Here is a 21,391-nt window from a genome sequence, read left to right on the forward strand (position 1 = left end):
TATCCACTGATGAACAGAAGTTTTTAATTTGGGGCAAGCAATGTATCCATTTTTCTTTTATGGCTCATGATTTTTGTATTAAATATTCCTTTCTCAAAAAAAAAATTCCTTTCTCGGGGATCCCTGGGTGGATCAGCGGTTTAGCGCCTGTCTTCAGCCCAGGGCATGATCCTGGAGTCCTGGGATCAAGTCCCAGATGGGGCTCCCTCCATGGAGCCTGCTTCTCTCTCTGCCTGTGTCTTTGCCTCTCTCTCTCTCTGTCTGTCATGAATGAATAAATAAAATCTTTTAAAAAAAATTCCTTTCTCTGAGAACAAAGATATTTTTATTTCTTATCTTCTAAAAACTGTATAGTTTTGCCCACCACATTTAAGTGTTTAATCCCCAGAAGTGATTTTTATATATGGTTGTGGCAGCCAATTTTTATATGTGTAGGGATCCTATTTCCTTTGTTAAATATTAATCATCTCTTGTCCCAGAATGATTTATAAAGTCTATCTCTTCATCACTGATTTACAATACCACCTTTGCCATATGTCAAGTGTCCTTGGCCCACTTCTGCATTCTCTGTTATATTCCACCGGCCTATTTATCAATCCCTGCACCAATACCACAATCTCTAAATTATGTTCTAAATGATATCTCTCTTCAGTGGGATTTAATGCAGGAAGGGAAGCCACATGTGTCATGGGTTTGCTGTCTTGATCTTATCCCCTCCACCACTGTTTTGGGAAATAATAAATTGATTCCATTTTCACAATCTAATACACACTCAACTCATGGACTAGAATGCCAGTAATAGTCTTGAACCATATGAAATTGATGATATCCAGCCATTTTTCACCCAGAAAAATGGCAAGATCATATGTACTAACCTATACTAATTTTGCTTATGTAGAAAAATATCCCATTAGGTTTACATCTGAAAATAATGTTAAAGAGCATTAAAAATACATTCATCAAAAATAACAGCCTTTGACACTTGCCTTTAAAAATCCTTCCTAGCCCTCGGAAATCCATTTGATCTGAGCAGTTAAACACGACCACATATTTTCCCAAACATCTTCCCATGTCTTTCGTAGTTTCTGTTTTGCCAGTGCCCGCAGGTCCTGCTGGAGCACCGCCCATGTTCATTCCCAAAGCCTGCGCTAAGGTGATATAGCATCTGCAAATGTCAATCAGATAAAGCACCGGGAATATGGGATAACACGTTACTACAGTTAAGCACAAGCCAGAGTCAAATGTGACTGGAATGGGCCTGTTTATTTTAGAATTTGTGCAGCCCACAAAAAAGAGGCAGCCAAAAAAGGCTGGAGTACTTGATACTCACTACAAGTAGTACAACAATTGCCAATATTTCTTGGGACAAATTTTCTAAACTTCTCAACTCTGACCTAAAACCTTCAGGCCTTCCTTCCACTGTGATCAGCATAGTTCATACATCAGAGAACCAAATAAGCAGTGGTATGCTGACAGATGTTGAACAACTGGCTCTCCAGTTCAAAAAAAATCTGATGTTCATGTTTGCCAATTTCTGTAGTATAAATATTTCCACTAGAGCCCATGATAAGCTACTGATGTGATATCACAAAACTGGGAAGAGATGCTTACAGTTGATTCTCAAAAGCTGGTATGAGCCAACTGCAGGATACCATTGCAAAAAATCAATTTACTATGAAATGTTTCACTCATTTAGGTAAGTATAAAAAATAATATAGTGAGCCTTCTTATATCTATAGTCCAGCTTCAGTTAAATTTGCTTCAGATCTAAGTAAAACTTAGTGAAGCTTCATGAGACATGTAGTCTTCTATGGAAATCTCAGTGGAAGAAGAAGCACATGGACAAGTTTTATGCTACAATGCCCTGGGCGTAGAGAAGGAGGTTGGATGAATCAGTAGGCATAATTTGTGTCATAATTTTACCTGTAGGCAGTCCTATTTAAAGTAATAGTGGAATTAATTGTTCTATGACCCAATTTAAGTCAATTTTACAAACACTTATTGAGCATATTCTATGTACAATGTATTGGAGTGGGTGTTGTGAGATGTGGAGATGAAAAAGGTCCAGTTCTGTCTGGTGTCACATACTAGAAAGAACTGTGAGATCAGCCATTGACTGATTATTCATACCCAGCCAAGCAACTTCACTTTAGTATCAATTTCTACATTTAGAAAACCAAGAGACTAAATTAGATCATCTCCAAGGTCCCTTCCTTCTTTGCAATTCTAACAACTTCCCTTTATGGTGCCAGAGAAATTTTTCCACCTTGCAATCTAAAATTCATTAGTATCTTACTCATAGTCAACATTTAACCTTGCTTTCATTCTTTTATCTTTCTCTGCTTCACAAAAACATAATGTACGTGGACCTTCAAGTACCAACCTTGGTTATTTCATTGTTAGACTGACTTTGATGAGCTAGCATAGACCTAACACGACAGCAACATGCTTCTGCTAATATTTCAAATGCAATTTTAAAGCAATTCTTAGCACATCACTTAATTACAAAATGGAATAACAAAAACTGAGTTTCCTACCTATCTGTTAGTGGAGTGATAACAAGACGATCAGTGCATCCCAGAAATTCATTTTGATAAATAAAATCCACATCTGTGATTGACACCACAGTTTGGTCCAAATCCTCCTTAAAATAAAATCTACTCTGTTTTAGCCATTCAAAGTCAGTAACTGATTTGATATGCATTTTTACCTTAAAGACATGAAAAACAAAGAGATTTATACTGAATTTCAATAGCATAAAACACAAGCATATGGGCAGTTTTTATTCACTCATCTGCAAACTGATTCTCAGTTATTTTTTTAAGATTTTATTTTTATTTACTCATGAGAGACACAAAGAGAGAGACAGAGACATAGGCAGAGGGAAAAGCAGGCTCCCTGCTGGAAGCCTGTTGTAGGACTCGATCCCAAGACCCTGGGATCACGACCTGAGCCAAAGGCAAATGCTCAACACTGAGCTCCCTCGGTGCCCCTGATTCTCAGTTATTTAACATACATTTATTGAGCCCGTCCTTACACCTGACACTGCTGGGTGAACACAGACAGGCCTGGTTCCTGCCTTCTGGAGCTGACAGAAGAAGACAAAAGACAAACAGGTAAGCAAATAATTGCAAAAAAATATGTAAAGAAATTCAGAGTTCATGGAAATATGTAGCAAGAGGACCTAATGTAGTCTAGGGGGCCTGAAAGGGATACTTGGAGAAAGAAATATTCAAATTAAAATCTGAAAAAAAAATAGTAGGAATTACCAAGGAAAACAAAACCAAAAGAAAAAAAAAGTAAAAATTTTAAAAAGGGATAAAATGTCCTTAACAAAGACCCAGAAGAACTGGTTGCATGTTCAAGAATCTGAAAGTTCAGTACAGCTGAGGCATCCAGGACTCTGGAGAAAGAGACAGAGCTGAGGCTTCATAGGTCACAAAAACAGGGTTGGGCAGTGTGTTCATGGCAAAAGGCAGCCACTAAAGGATTAAGCAGGGAGATGCATGGTCAATTATGCACACGTGCCGTGCCTTCCTATACCTGCACTGCGGCCAAACCCACCAACCTGCCACGTCATCCACCTACACCTGTGGGCAGGAGGTACTGGGCTCCCACAGCCGTGAGCACAAGAGACAGAAACCAGGGAAGCACATTTAGGACTGACAGCCCACCACAACCACATTCTCCTGTGCTTAATGATTTTCCCAGGGCAAACATGGAGAAAACTCGGTCCTGTTCACTCAGGGGAATCAACACAGAAAAGTCACAAATGATCCCCTTCACTGCTCTTAAATTTGATCCCACTTCCAGGTTGTTCAGTTTGACCTCTGGGATCCCTGCCATGTTCTGATCAACATCTACTCAAGTCTCCACGCTAAGTACAGTGCTGCTGTTTGTCATCATCATTTGTTTGTGACCTTGCTTCCCCCTGCAGTTAGGAATTCTGGCTTTTCAGCTAGAGCACAGTTTGTATTCACCACCTTAGGGAGCAATTTTCAGGTTATACGATCTAGTGCCACCCCCAGGGACTCTGTTCTCATGCACAGGACCCGCAGCCACAGAGATATCAACCAGCTCCTCTCAACAACCCATTAAGATGGTGAAAAGGAGACGAAAGATGAAGAAGAAAGAATAGCTAATATTGACTGAGTTCTTACCATATATCAGGCTGTTCAAAGCATCATACATGGAAAAATAAAATGCAAATATGCTGGCCAGGAGATCTCATTTTAGTTGGGATGCAGAGGGAGAGCATGAGTTCGATAGTAATTAAGACCAAAAAGAATACAGTGATGTGGTTTTAATTGTGTGTAGGTTTTCCTTTTTTAAAGTCCATTCTGTACATAAAGTATAGCTTTGCTCAGCACTTAAATTTAAAAGAAATTTCTTTCATGGGATTTCAGCTTTAAAAGTCAGCAAGAGATGTTAGCAGCATGCTCTTTGCAGATACAGTAATGGATTCCACAGGAATTTCTTGAGGTGGAATTCAAAGAAAGCCAAAGTATGTCAGTAACTGCAATTTAGTGAAAGGAACTCTGCAGAAGGCCAAAGAACTATGATCTGAGTATGCAGCTCTCTGATGACTGCCTTGATCAGAAGATCCAGAGATATATCCTAGAGTAGTGTTTCCTCAACTTTAACATGCATATATGAATCCCCTGTGATCCTTGAAATGCAGATTATGATTCAGTGGGGCATAGGGTGGGAGGAGGGGGCCAGAGATTCTGCTTCTCTAACAAGTTCCTAGGAGATGCTAATGTAACTGATTGGCATATAATACTTTGAGAAGTGAGGATCTAGATTCCAGGGGAATAAATGGATTGCAGGTCTTTCAACTTTCCATAAATATGACTTATCTTATCAGAACTTTTGATACAAGTTTGAAAACAGTAGTCTCTGATCATATGCTCTAAAAAAGGGCCCCAAGTTGCATGAATCACATGTCTCTGATGAAGAGAAGATGAATCAAATCAAATCAAATCAAATCAAATAAAGCAATGGTGGTCAAACACAAAGATAGTCACATGGAGGTGTATCAAAATCTCCTGGGGCCCCTACCCTTTAATGATAACCACTGCTTTAGGAAAGCTTCAGCTGGATCAAGACTGCTGGGTAGAGTCCTATTTCTGAAAGGAATTCAATTACCACCCCTCCTACTCTCACCCAAAAGAATCTTGTCCAAATCAAGCCAAGATGCCCTGTTGAACACTATCAATCAGACAAATATCCACCAGACTTCTCTGAAGCTTGAGTCTATTTGATTAAGACTTCTTTCTCAGTGGAGGAAGAAACTCATGACCAATCCCACCTAAACTGTAACATATCACTGGTTATTTGGTATAATGGAACATGTAGTTAGTTCACATCTCATCAGTTGGTTCCAGACTTTCAGACTGCCAAATGTGAATATACACATATGGTTGTTTAAACCATCAAATATAGATATTTGTAAACGTAATATATAGAGAAACAGTTGTGAAAAGGATCAAATAGATGGAAGGTTCATATAAGTTAGGGAGTATACATAATACCTAATTGTTCATCATTAGGAGCACTAAATTATTAATTAGCACAGAAAATTAGTTTAAGAAAAAAGATACTTTACCAAGTCATCAAAAATATCTCTCTGATGCACATGGATGGTAATCAGAGTTTCAAACTTCACTCTATCGAACTTGCTTAGGTCATGTGTTGTCTGAGCAATTAGAGTATTTAGAATATCCAAAAATTTCTGGTTGGTCACATGCATGATTTTCCTGTCATCTTTTGCATTATGTAAAGCCTCTTCAGAATCATGTGTCCACAACATCTGAACTCCCAGAAGCCCCACCTATGCGTCCAGAAGAAAAATAAAAAGTACATTTGCCAACTATTTAAAGCATATCTGCAATAAGATTTGGTGGTCCCTCATCCATATGAAGGCCAACAAGGTTTGATCCACTTTAATTTAAAAAGAGACATACCTTTCCCCATTCTCAAAAGGGGGAAAATAACATTTAAAGTTCTAACTACTGATATTTAACAATTTCAATGCAGAGAAATAAATAATCATTAAAACAATGGCTATCATTTATGGAGCTGCATGGTTAGCATTTATGGAGAGGGCCTGAGACCACCAGATAGCTCCATATAGTGACTTTTCTTTGTCAAGAAAAGCAAATGGAATTACTAGACTTGTTGCTGTGCATTCTTCTTTAGCAGGGTTTCCCAAAGGTCTCTTTGCAACTTCTAGAGCTAGTAGTCTGCCTATCTCCTTTCTTGATCTCCCACTGTATCATCCATGTCTTTTCCTGCATCTACTTCTCTCCATATATATTTATCTAAAGGAGAGAGAGACAGACAGACAGAAAATGAGAAGGGGGAGAAGCTTGTCTTTTTTATTCTGATGAGGGCATAAGGAAATCATGACCGTCACTTTGCCTACAATTTCTACCCAGGAAAGGAGTAAAACTGTCAGGATATGGCTGAGTTTCACTCCCCACCTCCTTGCTGCTCCAGTTGTTCCTATAGGAGCATTTGTTCATCCAGAGTCGAGGAACAGATCCACAATCATTTGGACCAAAGGGAACCCTGTATTTGGTGGAGGGCTGAGGTCAGAGTGAGTGGCATGTGGATACTACTGGGCATGGCATTTAATGTGAGTAAAGCAGGAATACAATGCTTTCCTTATCCCTGCCTTGTCAAGACTTCAGAATGTTTTCTTCTAGAGCAGTGCCCAATCCTGCCATCTGCCAGTGAAGATAAACGAAAGCACCTGGCTGAGGGGAGCAACCTGATGTGGAGGAAACATCCCATGTCAGAAAGCTCCCAGTAGCAAGCCAATTCTGCCTCTGATAGCAGCAGAAGATGACACAGGAGAGGAAAAGCCAAACAAAACAAAACCTCACAAAAAACAAAAGACAACATAAAGCAAAAATACCTGGCAGTGTAAGGCTGTCTGATTTAGAGACACAGACCCACAATCTCTGAGAAATCACTGTTTAGTGGTATATTCTAGAAACTAATCTTTTAAAACCTGGCATGCGGGATCCCTGGGTGGCGCAGCAGTTTGGCGCCTGCCTTTGGCCCAGGGCGCTGATCCTGGAGACCCGGGATCGAATCCCACATCGGGTTCCTGGTGCATGGAGCCTGCTTCTCCCTCTGCCTGTGTCTCTGCCTCTCCCTCTTTCTCTGTGACTATCATAAATAAATAAAAATTTAAAAATAAATAAATAAAAATAAAAACCTGGCATGCAACTCTTGATCTCTGGGTTGTATAGTTCAAGCCCCAGGTTGACTATAGAGATTACTTAAAAATAAAATGACTATCTTGAATCACAAAGAAAAGCTTATTCATTTATTTTTATTTTTTTTTACCAAGAAAAATTTAAATTATGTTTTTCACTTGGTGTAAGAAGCTAGAAGACTTAAAACAAGAATGCTCATGCTCATTCTCGGGGACACCTGGGTGGCTCAGTGGTTGAGCATCTGCCTTTGGCTCAGGTTGTGATCCCAGGGTCCAGGATCATAACCTCATCGGGCTCCCTGTGAAGAGCCTGCTTCTCCCTCTGCCTGTGTCTCTCATGAATAAATAAATAAAAATCTTAAAAAAAAAAAAAAAAAAGAATGCTCATTCTCCTCGATGTTACTCCCTGCCTCTAATAAGTGCATTAAAACTGCTAGAAAAGGGCAGCCCCGGTGGCTCAGCGGTTTAGTGCCACCTGCAGCCCGGGGTGTGGAGACCTGGGATCGAGTCCCATGTGGGGCTCCCTGCATGGAGCCTGCTTCTGTCTCTGCCCCCTCCTCTCTCTCTCTCTCTGAATAAATAAATATTTTTTTAAAAAACTGCTAGAAAAAAATAAAAATTTAAAAAAATAAAAAAAACTGCTAGAAAGGAATACAGTAAGATATTAAGTCATCATTTCCAGGTGGTAGAAATAAGTAATGTATATATTGAATAAATATGTATGTATAGAATATATATTAAATGAATATATACCTCCATTACTCTTTAAAGCAATTTTCCCAAAAAGCTGAAATTTGCCCAATAAAATTGTTTAAAATTTCATCTCCTTATTTATGTAGTGCACACACTACAGAAAATCCTGAAAGCTGGTGAGCTTTCCTGCTATATCCTGTTCATCCTCACTCCTGCTCTGAATTTGCTTTGAGAACTCAAAGCTAACATAAAGCTAACTGCTCGGTCTAAACTGGAATGATCGTCTCCTTCAGAATATATGGCGATCAACTTTCCTGGGAGAGGAAAAGTATGCTGACTTGGTCTAAGGAGCTATTTTTCTCACCTTATCAGATAAAATATTTTATAAAGCTTCATCACAAAGGTAATAAAGCTGATAAGGATATTAAAGTTTGCCAAGGAGATTATACAATACAAAAATATTAAACACAAAATCAAAATATTCTCCCCAATAAAGGTTGATTTACATCTACACTTGTGTCATTTGAAAAAGTAATTTCCCATCATTTCCGCTGTCTCTGCTGTATGGAGGCTCGGCTGGGAGAAGCAGTTAGAGAAGTACAGTTTGGGCAAAAACTGCCTGTATTTTCCTTGGATAGCTCTTGCTTTCTATCCCACACTATCTCTGACCCAGATCACAAAGCATCACTCTTCATTTATTTTGGCTGAAAATTGAATGAAACCATTGGCTCTTCTTTTCCTGCACCCAGTTTTAATAATATTTGGCACATCACGATGCATTCCTGAGAGCCTTAGGATGGGAGAGCTGTTCAAGAGAACACCTGCTCCAACCCCAGGCTTTTCAAGGTCCTGTCCTGTTAGGAAGTTAGTTGCACAATAAGGCCTCTTTTAACAGATTATGCCCACTTTGAATTGCTTGAAGGGAAAATACACAAAAGGCAGGATGGATTTTATTTCAGGAAAAGATAGGCTCATTCCTTTTATATATGACTGTATTCCTATCTACATTTGTATCTATAGCTATCCATACACAGATGTGTGGAAAATATGCTATCTAATCCATACATAGATAGATGTCTTTCATATACAGATAGGTGTGTTTTATAGATAAGACGAGATGTTCCATTAGTAAGTTTAGTCTTCATGTTATCCTTAATGATGAGAGCAGAGTGGCAAATCCTCTTCCGGGGAATGGCCTAGAATGGTGCAGGTGGACAAGCAGGTAGTTGGTGGCTGAGGATGGGAAGTCCTCCCTAGCTAGTTCAGAGCTACAACAGCTGCCACAGTGTCAGGTCAACTGCTTCCTGAGTAACCTTCTCCCTTATTTCCATTATTTAAACATTATATGTTCTCACCTGAGCCGGAAAGTGATTGAGGAAAGGTAAGAGTTGAAATCCTGAATCGCTGATTTGGTAGAAAGCAGACCTAATTATATTATGTAGTGACGACATCTGCATTCTTAGCAAATCCATAAGCCAGATCTCTACAGGACCTTTGGCCATAACAGGACTATCCAACTAAAAAAATATATTACAGACGTATTACAAATCGATAATAATTTATTTTTACAAATGCCACACTTCACTTGATAAAACATAGTACCTCAATGCAAAGCGAATAATTTTACACAGTATATTTAAAACATGAGAAAAACCAACTAATGCTACCGGCAGAAGGAACTAGAAACATCATGTGGTCTAAAATTTTCATCTTATAGATGATAGAACAAGTCTCAGAGAAGTCATATAAGTTGTCCAACCTTGTTCATAACCAAGCCAGGGTGACAAAACCAGAACCCTAGTCCACCCTCCTCCTCCACATTCTGTTTTTTAAAAGAGAATTGCCTTCTCCTCAACCTAAACTTTTAAAGAAATTCAAATAACAAAATTTTAACCAAGTTAAATTACAATAATTTTTTCTCCTTCTCTTGATATGACGGCCAGAATACGATCGTAGTCTTTTGCATGAAATGTCACCTCGTTTATGTTGTCAGATACAGCAGGGAGATGTGGCTACAAGAAACACAAGACAGGGCAAAAAACGTCATACATAAGGCTAAACACAAAAACCACTGAGATGTTTTTAAAAGCCTTAACATGTATTGCCTTTGTAAGAGATTAAGAATTTACTTCACTGTAATAAACAAACAAACAAAACACTGCTTTGACCTCCACTGCCATTGCCACCACCACTGATTGACTTGGAGGACCACTTTTTAAAATCCAGCCCTATAGAGAGGCACCTGGGTGGCTCAGTTGGTTAAGCATCTGCCTTCAGCTCAGGTCTTGATTTCAGGGTCCTGGGATCAAGTCTTGCATTGGGCTCCCTGCTCAACGTGGAGCCTGCTTCTCCCTCTCTTCCCCACTTGTGCTACCCACTTGTGCTACCTCAGTCTCTCTCTCTCTCTTTCTCTCTCTCAAATAAATAATAAAATCTTAAAACAAAAAAATAAAGATCCAGCCCTACGGCGCATTTCCTGCAAATGCCCTTGTTCCACTATGGAAGGTCACCTTCCTCCAAGGGCCACTGAACCCCAGGGCCCCTACCCACTCACCTCCCAGAGACAGCTCCATCCTGCTTCTCTCCTGGTTCTCTCTCTGCCTTCCACAGCTTTTAACTTTCCTCCTCTCTTTTTTCTTCCCCACAACCCCCTGGAAACCAACAGGGAAGATCTTCACAGCAGCTTCCCAGACTGCCAACCAAGACACAGCCCCAGGATGGGGTGTTTCAGTGTCTCCCACATCTGGTTCTTTATAGTTTTTCTCGGCTTCCTGGAAGTACTGTCCTTGGAAATTAATGGCTAAAAACACTTGAGAAGTGCTTGGATTTGGACACATCCAAACCACAATCCCTATTTGATCAAAAAATATTTAGACTAATATACTCACAGTAATGAATAACATATAGTGAGCACATAATCGTGTCCTAGATACTTTCCAGTGCATGATCTTACATGATCTTTAGGACAATCTTATGATGTGGGAACCAATATCACTATTTTACAGATGAGGACACCGAGGCATGGGAAAATGAAGAAACTAACTAAGGTCACTCAGCTGTTGAGTTGCATAATCAGTGACTCTTGCCTCAGGTTGATGAGCTCAGAACACACAGAAAATAGGACATTTTATCCTCAATACAATTTTTAATACTTTCCTGCCTGTGCTATTAAGGTGCAAACTTCATTTTTATTATTAATTATATTTACTGTTTAAAAAAGCAATTTAGGTAATAGATTTTAAGTGTGTACCTGTATGGTGTGGGAATCACTGGCTTGCCCAAGAATTTCCAGGAGAACTGGATCAGATACAAAGAAGAATCTTGGAAATAGTAATCTCTTCTTCTCCAAATACCTTTAAATAAAATCATGTTACCAAATGACTTTTTCTGAATTATTAATTTTGGTTTTTTGTAGCCAAGACACAATCCCTAACGTTTTCAATAAGAGAACAGCAAACATCTATAGTCATTTCCCATTTGCCTCTGAAATGTTTGGTTAGAACCCAAGCCTGGGCTGTCACAGATGGCACTTGAGAAAGCAAGTGGCAATAAGAAAGGGATTCAGAGCAAGCCTGCTCCATCACCTATGTTCTTTTTTCTCAAGAGCCCTCCTGTTGAGTGGAGAACAAAGGCAAAAGAAATGTAGATAAAATTAAATTTCCTTATAACGTATATTACATGTCCTTATAACTTGCAGCCCCTTGACAAATACTTAAGACAAGCAGAGGATAACCCCTGTCTTAATTAACTGTCTTAATGTTAATGCCTTGCTAGAAGAAAAACAGCCAGGATCCTAAAAGTCTTCTTTAGCATATGAAAATCTCTTTGGAAACTTCCTCCGTCTTTACATTCCCCAACTCCAAAGTATATAATCAATTGCTCCTCACAATCCCAGTGCAGCTCCTTCTGCCCCCTCCCCCCCCCCACACACACACCTGTCCTCATGCTTTAATAAAACCACATTTTTGCACCGAAAACGTCTCAAGAATTCTTTCTTGGTTGTTCTCTCATGAGCCCCCCCCATCCCCCAACTTCAAATCACAGCACTGTGACCTTTCTAGGAGTACTGTCAACTTCATGGCTTGAATCCAGGATGAACACATAATTATCTCCAAACCAGGATACTGGGGGAGCTCTAGGGCAAACAACTAGCCATGAAGCTGAGATGGAGGCATAAACTCGGACAACCTAGTATATTCCCTAACTCTATTTCAGACAGAAATTGAGAGTGAACTGCCTTTCAGAAAATCATCCCTGGGGGCACCTGGGTGGCTCAGGTCATGATTCCAGGGTCCTGGTATCAAGTCCCACATCAGGCTCCCTGCTCAGTGAGAAGCCTGCTTCTCCCTCTCCCTACTGCTTGTGCTTGGTCTCTCTCCTCACTATCTCTTTCTCTCTCTCTCAAATAAATAAATACAATCTTAAAGAAAGGAAGAAAGAAAGAAAAGAAAGAAAGAAAGAAAGAAAGAAAGAAAGAAAGAAAGAAAGAAAGAAAGAAAGAAAGAAAGGAAAGGAAGGAAGAAAGAAAAGGAAAGAAAAAAAATCATCTGCAAATTTGTCTAGTAAACTGCTCGATCAGTGCACATCTCTACTCAATGTCCACAGTGGGATGAAGGGTAGTCTCTCACCCCCAGAAGACACATCCTCATCCCCTTCCCTGGAATCAGTGAATGTGGCCTTATTTGGAAAAAGGGTCATTGCATATGTGTTGAAGTTAAGGATCTTGAGTCGAGATAATGCTGGATAATCCAGATGATCCTAATGTGGAGGCCGAGAAAATTAAGGCCATTCCACCTTAAGTTCAGCGTTAGCACAAGTACAGCCATTTCAGTCCCCTGTGAATAAGAGCTGAACTTTACCTTACTTCAGTTACAGGGAAAAAAATGCTTAAAGCCTTTGAAAGCGCCCCATATTAGAATGAGAACAGAGCTCAAGCCAGTGGCAGGAAGCCCCATATCAGAATGAGAACAGAGCTTAAGGCCCTTGAAAGCCCATATCAGAATGTAAACAGAACTTGAGAAATTCCTCCACCCCTTCTGGAGGTCCCCTAGACCAGCCCATAAAACTCAGCTGGAACCCACCTCGGGGTCCAAGTCCCTGCTCCGCTGTGTCGGGTACACTTGGACCCAAGCTCGAATTTGTTAATAAACCCTCGTGTGCTTGCATCGGTGTCGGCTCCTTGGTGGTTTCTCGGAGTCACAATCTTGGGCACAACACTAAATCCCATGACAAGAGTCCTCATAAGAGACACACAGAAAGAAGAGGAAGTGGAAATGTGAAGACAGGGATTGGAGTAGGCACAAGCCAAGGAACTCCCAGAGCCACCAGAAGCTTGGAGAGGCAAGGAAAGATTCTCCATTAAGCCCCTTTAGAAGGTGACACCTTGATTTCAGATTTCCTGCCCCTCGAAGGGTGAGCAAATAAATGTTTGCTGTTTTAAACCATCCGGTGGGTGGGAATTTGTTACAGAAGCCCTATAAAACTAATATGATGCCTTAACTCACCAACCCCAGATTTATGGTGTCCTTTTTGCAGGAAAATTAAATGTATGTTAAATTCCTATAGCCACCCACTTCAGCTATTCCTAACCAAACCAGTAATGTCATCAATATTATTTACTTGCTTAGGATAAAACACAATTACATATAAAAATGACAGATAACTTAAAACTTCAGCTCTTACCCAGTGAGTGACTTCTGACATACTTCCAACTGTTCATGCAAATGAGGTAAAAGTTGCCCCATGGTCTCATCTCCAACACAGCAACTGATCACATTGGGGTTCTCATGAGCTCGTTGCATTATCTTTACCCATGACTTGTCAATATTCTGAAACCGCTTTGCTTCCTAAAAACAAACTCCTAGTCAGTAAAAAATTAGTATTTGAATAAAGCAAAGTCTTCATTTTGGAACTTCCTAGAGTTCCTCTGACCGGCTTCTATTAGTTCTCAGGCTACATAATTTAAAGGCACAATTTTTTTTTTAATCTGAATTAATTCTGGACAACAAAAACCCAAAGTCATGAAACTGCTTATTGAAATACTGCTTTGTCACAATGGGGCTTATCGCTTATTTGTTTTCTTACATTTAATACATTTTTCAAAATGCCACTCTTTTCATTTGCAGAGCTATCAACTTCAAGCTCAAATCTAGTCTTTCAGCACCCCAGGTGTTTGGTTTGATGAGCAAACTGAAGAAGCATGAAAATAATTTGATCTCAAGATCCTCTGAATAATTACAGCTCAAAAATACCCCAGGAAAAGGAAAAAAAAAAAAAAAAACAGTAAAACTCCAAAACAAAGCTTCATTTACATTTTTGCAAATGAAATTTTGCTATTTACTATGGATGATATTAAGCTCTGCATTCAACTGCAAAAATGCCTCTAGAAATGGCATAATCTTGCCTCTTTTAAAACTTTTAAGGGTATTTTTAAAAAACAATGCAACTCTCTGATTAAGAACAAAAAGAATTATATTTAAAAAATGTGTTACAAAGAGAAATGAGCCATTTTCAAAACCCTTTTATCCTTGACTTTTAATTTATAGAGATCCTAGACAGAAATTCAGGAAGAGCAGGCTTAATTTCATAAGAGAGACGTTATCTTCATAGAACAAAGCTATTACAAGTTTATTTAAAAGGCTCAAATAAAGCTGTTTTAAGGATTTTTGTTAAGGATTTCTGAGGCAGTTTCTTTGCGCCATGGTATAGGTCTGATCTGTTACTGGTCCACTAACTAATAATTAATTTGTGCTTCCACAATACAGATTAATTTTAATTCTATTCTCAGAGGAAGATTGTAAGATTAACTCTTAGAAGAGATGAACTACTATACTTTAATAGTACATATTTGAATGTACCTCACATCCTTAGACAAGAGATTGCAAAATCTTTCTTTCTACTAATATAAATTTCTACTTCTTTCAACTAATATAAATTTAAAAATCAGCACATTTAAAAAATTTATTTTGCAAAGGGGCCAGATAAGTAAATGTTTTAGGCTTTGCAGGCCATACGGTCTCTGTTAAAACTACTGAACTCTGCTGTTGCAATGCTAAAGCAGCCATAGACAGAACATAAATGAATAGATACGGCTGTGTTCTAATAAAATTACTTACAAAAACATATAAGTGGGCCAGAGATTGCCAACCCTGATTTAAGTAATCAAGATACAACCATATGTCCTTGTAAAGGGACATAGAGACAACACACATCAAACTGTACTATCGGTAGTTATAAAAACCCTATTTACCTGAGGTAGCTGTTTGGCAATATCTCCACCTACAAAAACAGCTTCAAGATAAACCCAAAGGTTCTGGACTACTAGCCACTCTTCAATTATGTCTGAGGAAGTGGACAATTTATACACCCAGTTCTGGATTGTTTTTTTAAATGGAGCATTATATCTAAAAAGTAAAAATGGAAAAATATTGTATTTTAAGGATGATTCAGAAAATACACGGACTAACAAAGTAAATTAGAGGAGAAACATTCCTTTGGAAATGGAATATTTTTTTTTCCTAAAAGGCAGTTCCTAATAAGTTTGACACGGATATGAGGTATTTGCTTTTCTAGGAGTAAAACTCATAATTATAGAATTTTTACTTGTTTCTGTATATCAGTCACAGACCAGGAAGATGGGCCCAACTTTGTGACACAGAGGTCTAGCAAAAGAATTGTGCTAGTTGTTTCTGGGAATAAAGGGAAGACAAGGAATAAGGTGTTTTGACAAGATTTCTGTGAACCAAAGCCAAGTGAACACTACCTGCAAGAATAACACATAGGGTACTGATCCTGGTCTATGAAACTATTATGACAAGACCAATGTCAAGATTGAGGGTTGATGCCCACTTTGCTCTTTTCTCACCCACAGACCGCTAATTCTACCAGAGACTGTGCCTAGATTCAGATAGTGTTAGAGATCCAATAGCCAACCCCAAACAGTATGTTTCCTGTTTTCTCAACATCAGGGCAAGCTGTACAGTTCATGAGAATTCAAGGTGTCCAGCAAGCTGGGCACAACCAAGAAAGACAAGAAATATAGTGGATGTCATGCAAGAAGTGATGGGAAGATAGTGAGCAAGAACCCAATTACCTATAGTTGGATTAAGAAGCTGACCTCAGTTTGTGGCAAAGACAAATAGTTTGTTTGTTTTTTTTTCAAAGACAAGTAGTTTTGATGTGGTGTAGTGCCATATCTGGTGAGTGGCCCTTATTGACAAGATTTCTAAAACTTTTCTTGATCCAGGGCAAGGTGACTTGAAGGTGCTCACATATAAAATGCAGGGGGGTTCTGGGCAGCCCGGATGGCTCAGTGGTTTAGCACTGCCTTCAATGTGCTCCTGGATACCTGGGATCGAGTCCCACATCAGGCTACCTGCATGGATCCTGCCTCTCCTTCTGCCTGTGTCTCTGCCTCTCTCTCTCTCTCTCTCTCTCTCTGTGTGTGTGTGTGTGTGTGTGTCTCATGAATAATTAAATAAAATCTTTAAAAAAATAAAATAAAAATTTAATAAAAATAAAAGAGGGGTTCTTTTGGGTCTAGTTTGATGCCTGAATCCAATCCATAACTTCTCTGGAAGCCTCTGTTATGCTTGGAGGGATAAAGGGAGTTATATAAAAATTTCCCCAAAGAGATAGGTATAAGCTATTCAGGCAATTAAGAGGCATTTATTCCATACGTAATTTATATTGTCCATCTGACCATCATTCTAGAGCTGAAAGGAAGTCAATATGCTAAGAGCATCTTCAAAAGACATGCACACTAAGATGGTATGTATGGGCACTTCAGGAAGTTGAAACAGCTACATTTTTTAGGTCAAAATGGTCCTGCACAGAGAAATAAAAAAAGTCATCTTTGATGGCATATAACTTCCCAAAATGAAAAAAGGAGACTTGAAATAAGATCTAGCATGACCAGTTCCTGTCCTTTGGTCATTGCATAACTTTGCATGATGGAACATGTCATGACTGATAGAGCAGTCCTATAGATCAATCAGGAATCCACTAGCAAAGTGTCACAATCCAGTCACTATCTGGAGTCAAGTCTCACCCACGGAGATATACAATTTCCTCCTGAGAGTACATCTAGGTCACACTAGAGACCCAGCAGGCACTGGCTCAGCCTGGAGTTTACTAGTACTATAAATAAGTATTATACTAATCAGGCTAAATCCAAGTTAAATATGAAATTAACAAAGCAAAAAAAAAAAAAAAGAAATTAACAAAGCCTTCGAATCCTGAATTCTTTGGCTACTGATACTGTACAGGTGAATCTACAGCCTTTCTTCAAGAGGTCATCAGTTAGGAAATCAGGATGGCAAAATGTGCAATGAACCATGGAAGCAGTATCCAATAAGTCTATGAACCACCAAATAACCTCTGGTCACCTTTGCCAGGATTATTCAGGTACCCTGAAAGCAGGAGATGTACCTAGGATCTTGACCTCGGCAAGTCAACCCAGAACTGTCAGCACTAGGAGCTTTGGAATTAGTACATTATCCAAATGCAAGACTGCCTTTGGGGCCAGAGGTCATGTAGGATATCATTCATTAACCTAGAGAAGGAATATTAGCATTCCCATGCCCCCAGACATTGATTCTACTAGTGGCGAGGTTGTGACATATTTCTTAGGTGTGTTAGAGTAAAGAACAGTGGAGAATTACTGCATGGTCAGCTAGGGAATTCGAGGTTGCTAATGCCCAGAGTAAGACCTGACAGTATACTTAATCTGAGACCCATTTTCTAAAGATTTACTCAGGATCACCATACTCAGGAGACCTTCCACCTGGTTCAATAACCCAGTGATGGACAGGTCATCTCATTTAGGGCCCAGCCACTTTTCACCATAAGAAATGCATGAAATGTTTAGGTAACAAACTCCTAACAATATATTCCTTTCGTGTGTTGGCAGCATACTTTTCCTAGGTCATTGGGTGAATACTCGAGCAGGGTTAGCCAAGGAAGGCAAAGATGACAAATTGGAGGAACCAAAGAGAAAGAAAATAAAATGAATAGGTCATCTCAGTGGGAAGCCAAAATGTTCAAGAAATAAGCTGGGGGAAACTAATTAAGATTATGCCCATCAGAAAAGCAGCAAGAAGAGATGAGTGCCATAAAGAAGGGACAAAGGTCATGATTATTAGAGAAAATAGGTAGCTCGTTTAAGGATAGACAAGAGTGAGCACCTGAGGTCAGAATCTTGTGTCACACCACAGCTGCAAAGCTGGGCTTCCACCTACTATTATATGACTCTAAAAACCAAAGTAAAACCTTCCCCCCAGAAGCATAAAATTACCTGTTGCTTAGTAAAGAACCTAAAACCATTAAACTATCTTCCATCAAGGTGATAATTTCTCCTGATTCGGTTCCTTTGAGAAGGAGCTCTCCTTTTCCCTTAAATGCTGCAAAACTCAGGTTCTGGTTGGTCCAATTTTCAATCACCTGAGTCAGCTTGGCTTCAATATCCTTCTCCTTAATGGCAGATATGCAAATATCCTTCAGAGGGAGATCAAAGAATATGTCGTGACATATTACAACTAATTACAACTTAGGTGCCTTGTAAAATCACAGAATTTTGAGCTTGAACCTAGAAGTCATTTGGTCATTTTGTGGCCAAGAAAACCAGGCTCACAACCATTGTGTTAAAAGTTCGAATCAAAACCTTCTGACCATCTGACTACTCGTTGTTTTATGGTACCATTTACATTCGATAACAGAACTTAAATCTCCACATTTCTTGATTATCCTTTTAATTGGAGTTTTTGGCCAAAATGGAGATAATCACAGCTGCTCTATCTCAGCAGGTTGTTATGGGAAACAAGGGAGACTATATGCGGGGAGTCCTTTGAACTCTTCAAGTAACTAGAATCATTGCCATATTCCAGCATGTTCCAGCTGTAAAATGAATGTCTCATTTGCTTTAAAGTCATTCTATTTTTTTTCTTACAGGTGTTCCTGTTTTTCTGAGAATCCTTGATACGAAAGTCTCACAAGGGAAAATAAAAGTATTTTCCCCATCATGCCTCTATTTATTTTCATACTTAGAATCACAGATCTCAGAGATGGGAAGGAATTGAAAGGTGCAAGGTATTTCCACAAATAATTATAATACCACATAGCATGTACTAAATGTCCTAAGAGTGGAGTGACCTGTTGTGAGTTCTGAAAAAGGAGAATAGACTTCTGCCTGCAGTCAGAGGGGAAGGCCTCATTGACAAGGGAGCATCTGAGACTGAGTGGGATTCCTGTGAGTGGTGGGGGCAGATGTTCTACAAGTGAGGAGAAAGAGTTCATTTAGAGGCAGTGAGTCCAGGGACAGAGGGAATCCAGCTTGGCTGGACAAAAATTCTTTGAAAACAAAATTTCTGATGTGCATGTGTTGTTAAGAAGGGGAAAAGGTAATGGGGTGCTTGGGTGGCTCAATTAGTTAAGCATCTGTCTTTGGCTTGAGCCCTGAGTCAGGCTCCCTGCTCCATGGAGAGTGTGCTTCTCCCTCTCCCTCTGCTGCTCCCCCTGCTTGTGCTCTCCTTCTCTTTCAAATAAATAAATAAAATCTTTTAAAAAAGAAGGGGAAAAGAAGAGGCAGAAACCATATATATGAGATTTCCAGTCACATGGTATAGTTCCTCACCTCCAAAAATACAGAATAATAGACAAAATTCAAACAGAGAAAGTAGAAAACATAACCAAGCTTAGAAACCAAACATCTCAGTGAATCAGAAGTGGAAAATATACACAAACCAGCAAGTGGAGATGAAGCCTAGGCCTGAGGGCAAGCCCTTATAAATGCTTTGCACAGACATATCTGGCAGCTATACCCCAGGGTCCAGCACAGAGTCAGCCTGCTAAAAACTGCCCAGCCTTTCTGTAAAAAAAGGCCTATTTGCTTATCTTAGAGCTTCTGCCTGACAGGCAGGCATCTAATTTAACACACAGCTAGTGGCCTACTGAAATACTTCCCAAAGACTGAGGCTGGGAAGCACCACTCTTGCACTGTTCCTCTGCCTCCCTTCAGGTCACCAATACCTCCTGGAAAGAAGATATGCACTTGTCTGGCTCTCTGGGTTTTTTTGTAGTTGGCACCCAGGAAATGTCTCTTGATCACCTGATTCTGGTGGCAAATGAGGTTTATGTTTAAGGTGCCACAGGACTATAATAAATGAGGGGAAAGTTCTTAATCAGCTACCCACCCCCAGGGCTTAGTGCTGAGATCTAAGACTAAAATGCCCAATTTCTTACTTTAAAGAGGCCTACTGCTTTATCTTCACAGCTGTGGCCCAAAGAGCAGATTTCTAATTAAACATACATCCAAGGGCCAGCTGTAATCCTCTCCAGAGACCTTGAAGGGTGAGGACTATCTTCATACTCCTTAAGCTGTGTTCCCAAATGCTGGCATCTCCAACAAAGGAGCTTATATAAACCATTGGCACCCCAGCATTTGTTGTTGTCACCCAAAAGGCACATCCCTTGATAGTCTGACTCTGATGACCCAGTGGGGCTTGTGTTCACAGGTTCAACAGAATAGTAGCAAACAGAGAAAGTTCTTAACTGGCTATCATTCCAGGATTCAGTGCAGAGAGAATAGACATAAATGCCCGTCTCCTAGTGCTCTCCTAAAAGAGATATATTTGCATACTTTAAGAGTTCCTGCCTAAGGATATAACTTCCAATCAGCCTGGATCTAGGTACTGCCTGGGACCCTCCACTTTGGGGCCTGACAGGTCTTGTTACATTCTCAATTCCTGGGAGCAACTAAAGATAAAACAGACTATTGGGACAAACACAAAGATTTGAGACAACCAAGAGCTAGGGCAGGCTTGGAGGATAAGTTTCCTTTCCTATGCAAGGCCATTCCTTCAAGACTGGGAGAGGTGGCTGTTTTATACAATGCATAAAAACCAACACAGAGAGGAAAGTGAAATGAAGAAACAGGAATATGATCCAAATGAAAGAGGTTATGACCTTGGAAAAAGACTGTAATGAAACAGAGATGAGTGACTCACCAGATAAGGAGCTCAAAATAACAGTCATAAAAGTATTTACCAAGTTCAGGAGAACAATGCATGAACAAAGTGAGAATTTCAACAAAGAGAAAGAAAATATTTTAAAAGTACCATATTAGCAGTCATGGAGCTGAAGACAACCATCACTAAAAAGCACAGTAAAGGGGCTCAACAGAAAACTAGATGAAGCACAAGAAAGGATCATGAGGGATCCCTGGGTGGCGCAGCGGTTTGGCGCCTACCTTTGGCCCAGGGCACGATCCTGGAGACCCGGGATCGAATCCCACATCAGGCTCCCTATATGGAGCCTGCTTCTCCCTCTGCTTGTGTCTCTGCCTCTCTCTCTGTGTGTGTGACTATCATGAATAAATAAATAAAATCTTAAAAAAAAAAAGAAAGAAAGGATCATGAACTTGAAGACAGGGCATCTGGTACCCAACCTGAGCAAAAAATTTAAAAAAGAATGAAA

At 39.6% G+C, this 21,391-nt stretch overlaps 1 protein-coding gene across 3 annotated transcripts in view; it reads right to left on the bottom strand.

The window, feature by feature from the left end:
• The window catches only part of DNAH8 (dynein axonemal heavy chain 8), a 364,549-nt gene that overhangs the window by 192,700 nt on the left and 150,458 nt on the right, over positions 1 to 21,391 (bottom strand). For all 3 annotated transcript variants that reach the window (XM_072833179.1, XM_072833178.1, XM_072833180.1), the window contains exons 36-44: positions 18,216 to 18,415; positions 15,171 to 15,324; positions 13,604 to 13,767; positions 11,172 to 11,274; positions 9,829 to 9,933; positions 9,277 to 9,438; positions 5,609 to 5,833; positions 2,538 to 2,710; positions 987 to 1,165 (exon numbers count right to left, since the gene is read on the bottom strand). In XM_072833179.1, the coding sequence (XP_072689280.1) occupies positions 987 to 1,165; positions 2,538 to 2,710; positions 5,609 to 5,833; positions 9,277 to 9,438; positions 9,829 to 9,933; positions 11,172 to 11,274; positions 13,604 to 13,767; positions 15,171 to 15,324; positions 18,216 to 18,415 (1,465 nt within the window). The remainder of the gene's footprint in view (positions 1 to 986; positions 1,166 to 2,537; positions 2,711 to 5,608; positions 5,834 to 9,276; positions 9,439 to 9,828; positions 9,934 to 11,171; positions 11,275 to 13,603; positions 13,768 to 15,170; positions 15,325 to 18,215; positions 18,416 to 21,391) is intronic.

This window comes from Canis lupus, chromosome 7 (genome assembly GCF_048164855.1).
Source record: "Canis lupus baileyi chromosome 7, mCanLup2.hap1, whole genome shotgun sequence".
Classification (NCBI taxonomy): Eukaryota; Metazoa; Chordata; class Mammalia; order Carnivora; family Canidae; genus Canis; species Canis lupus.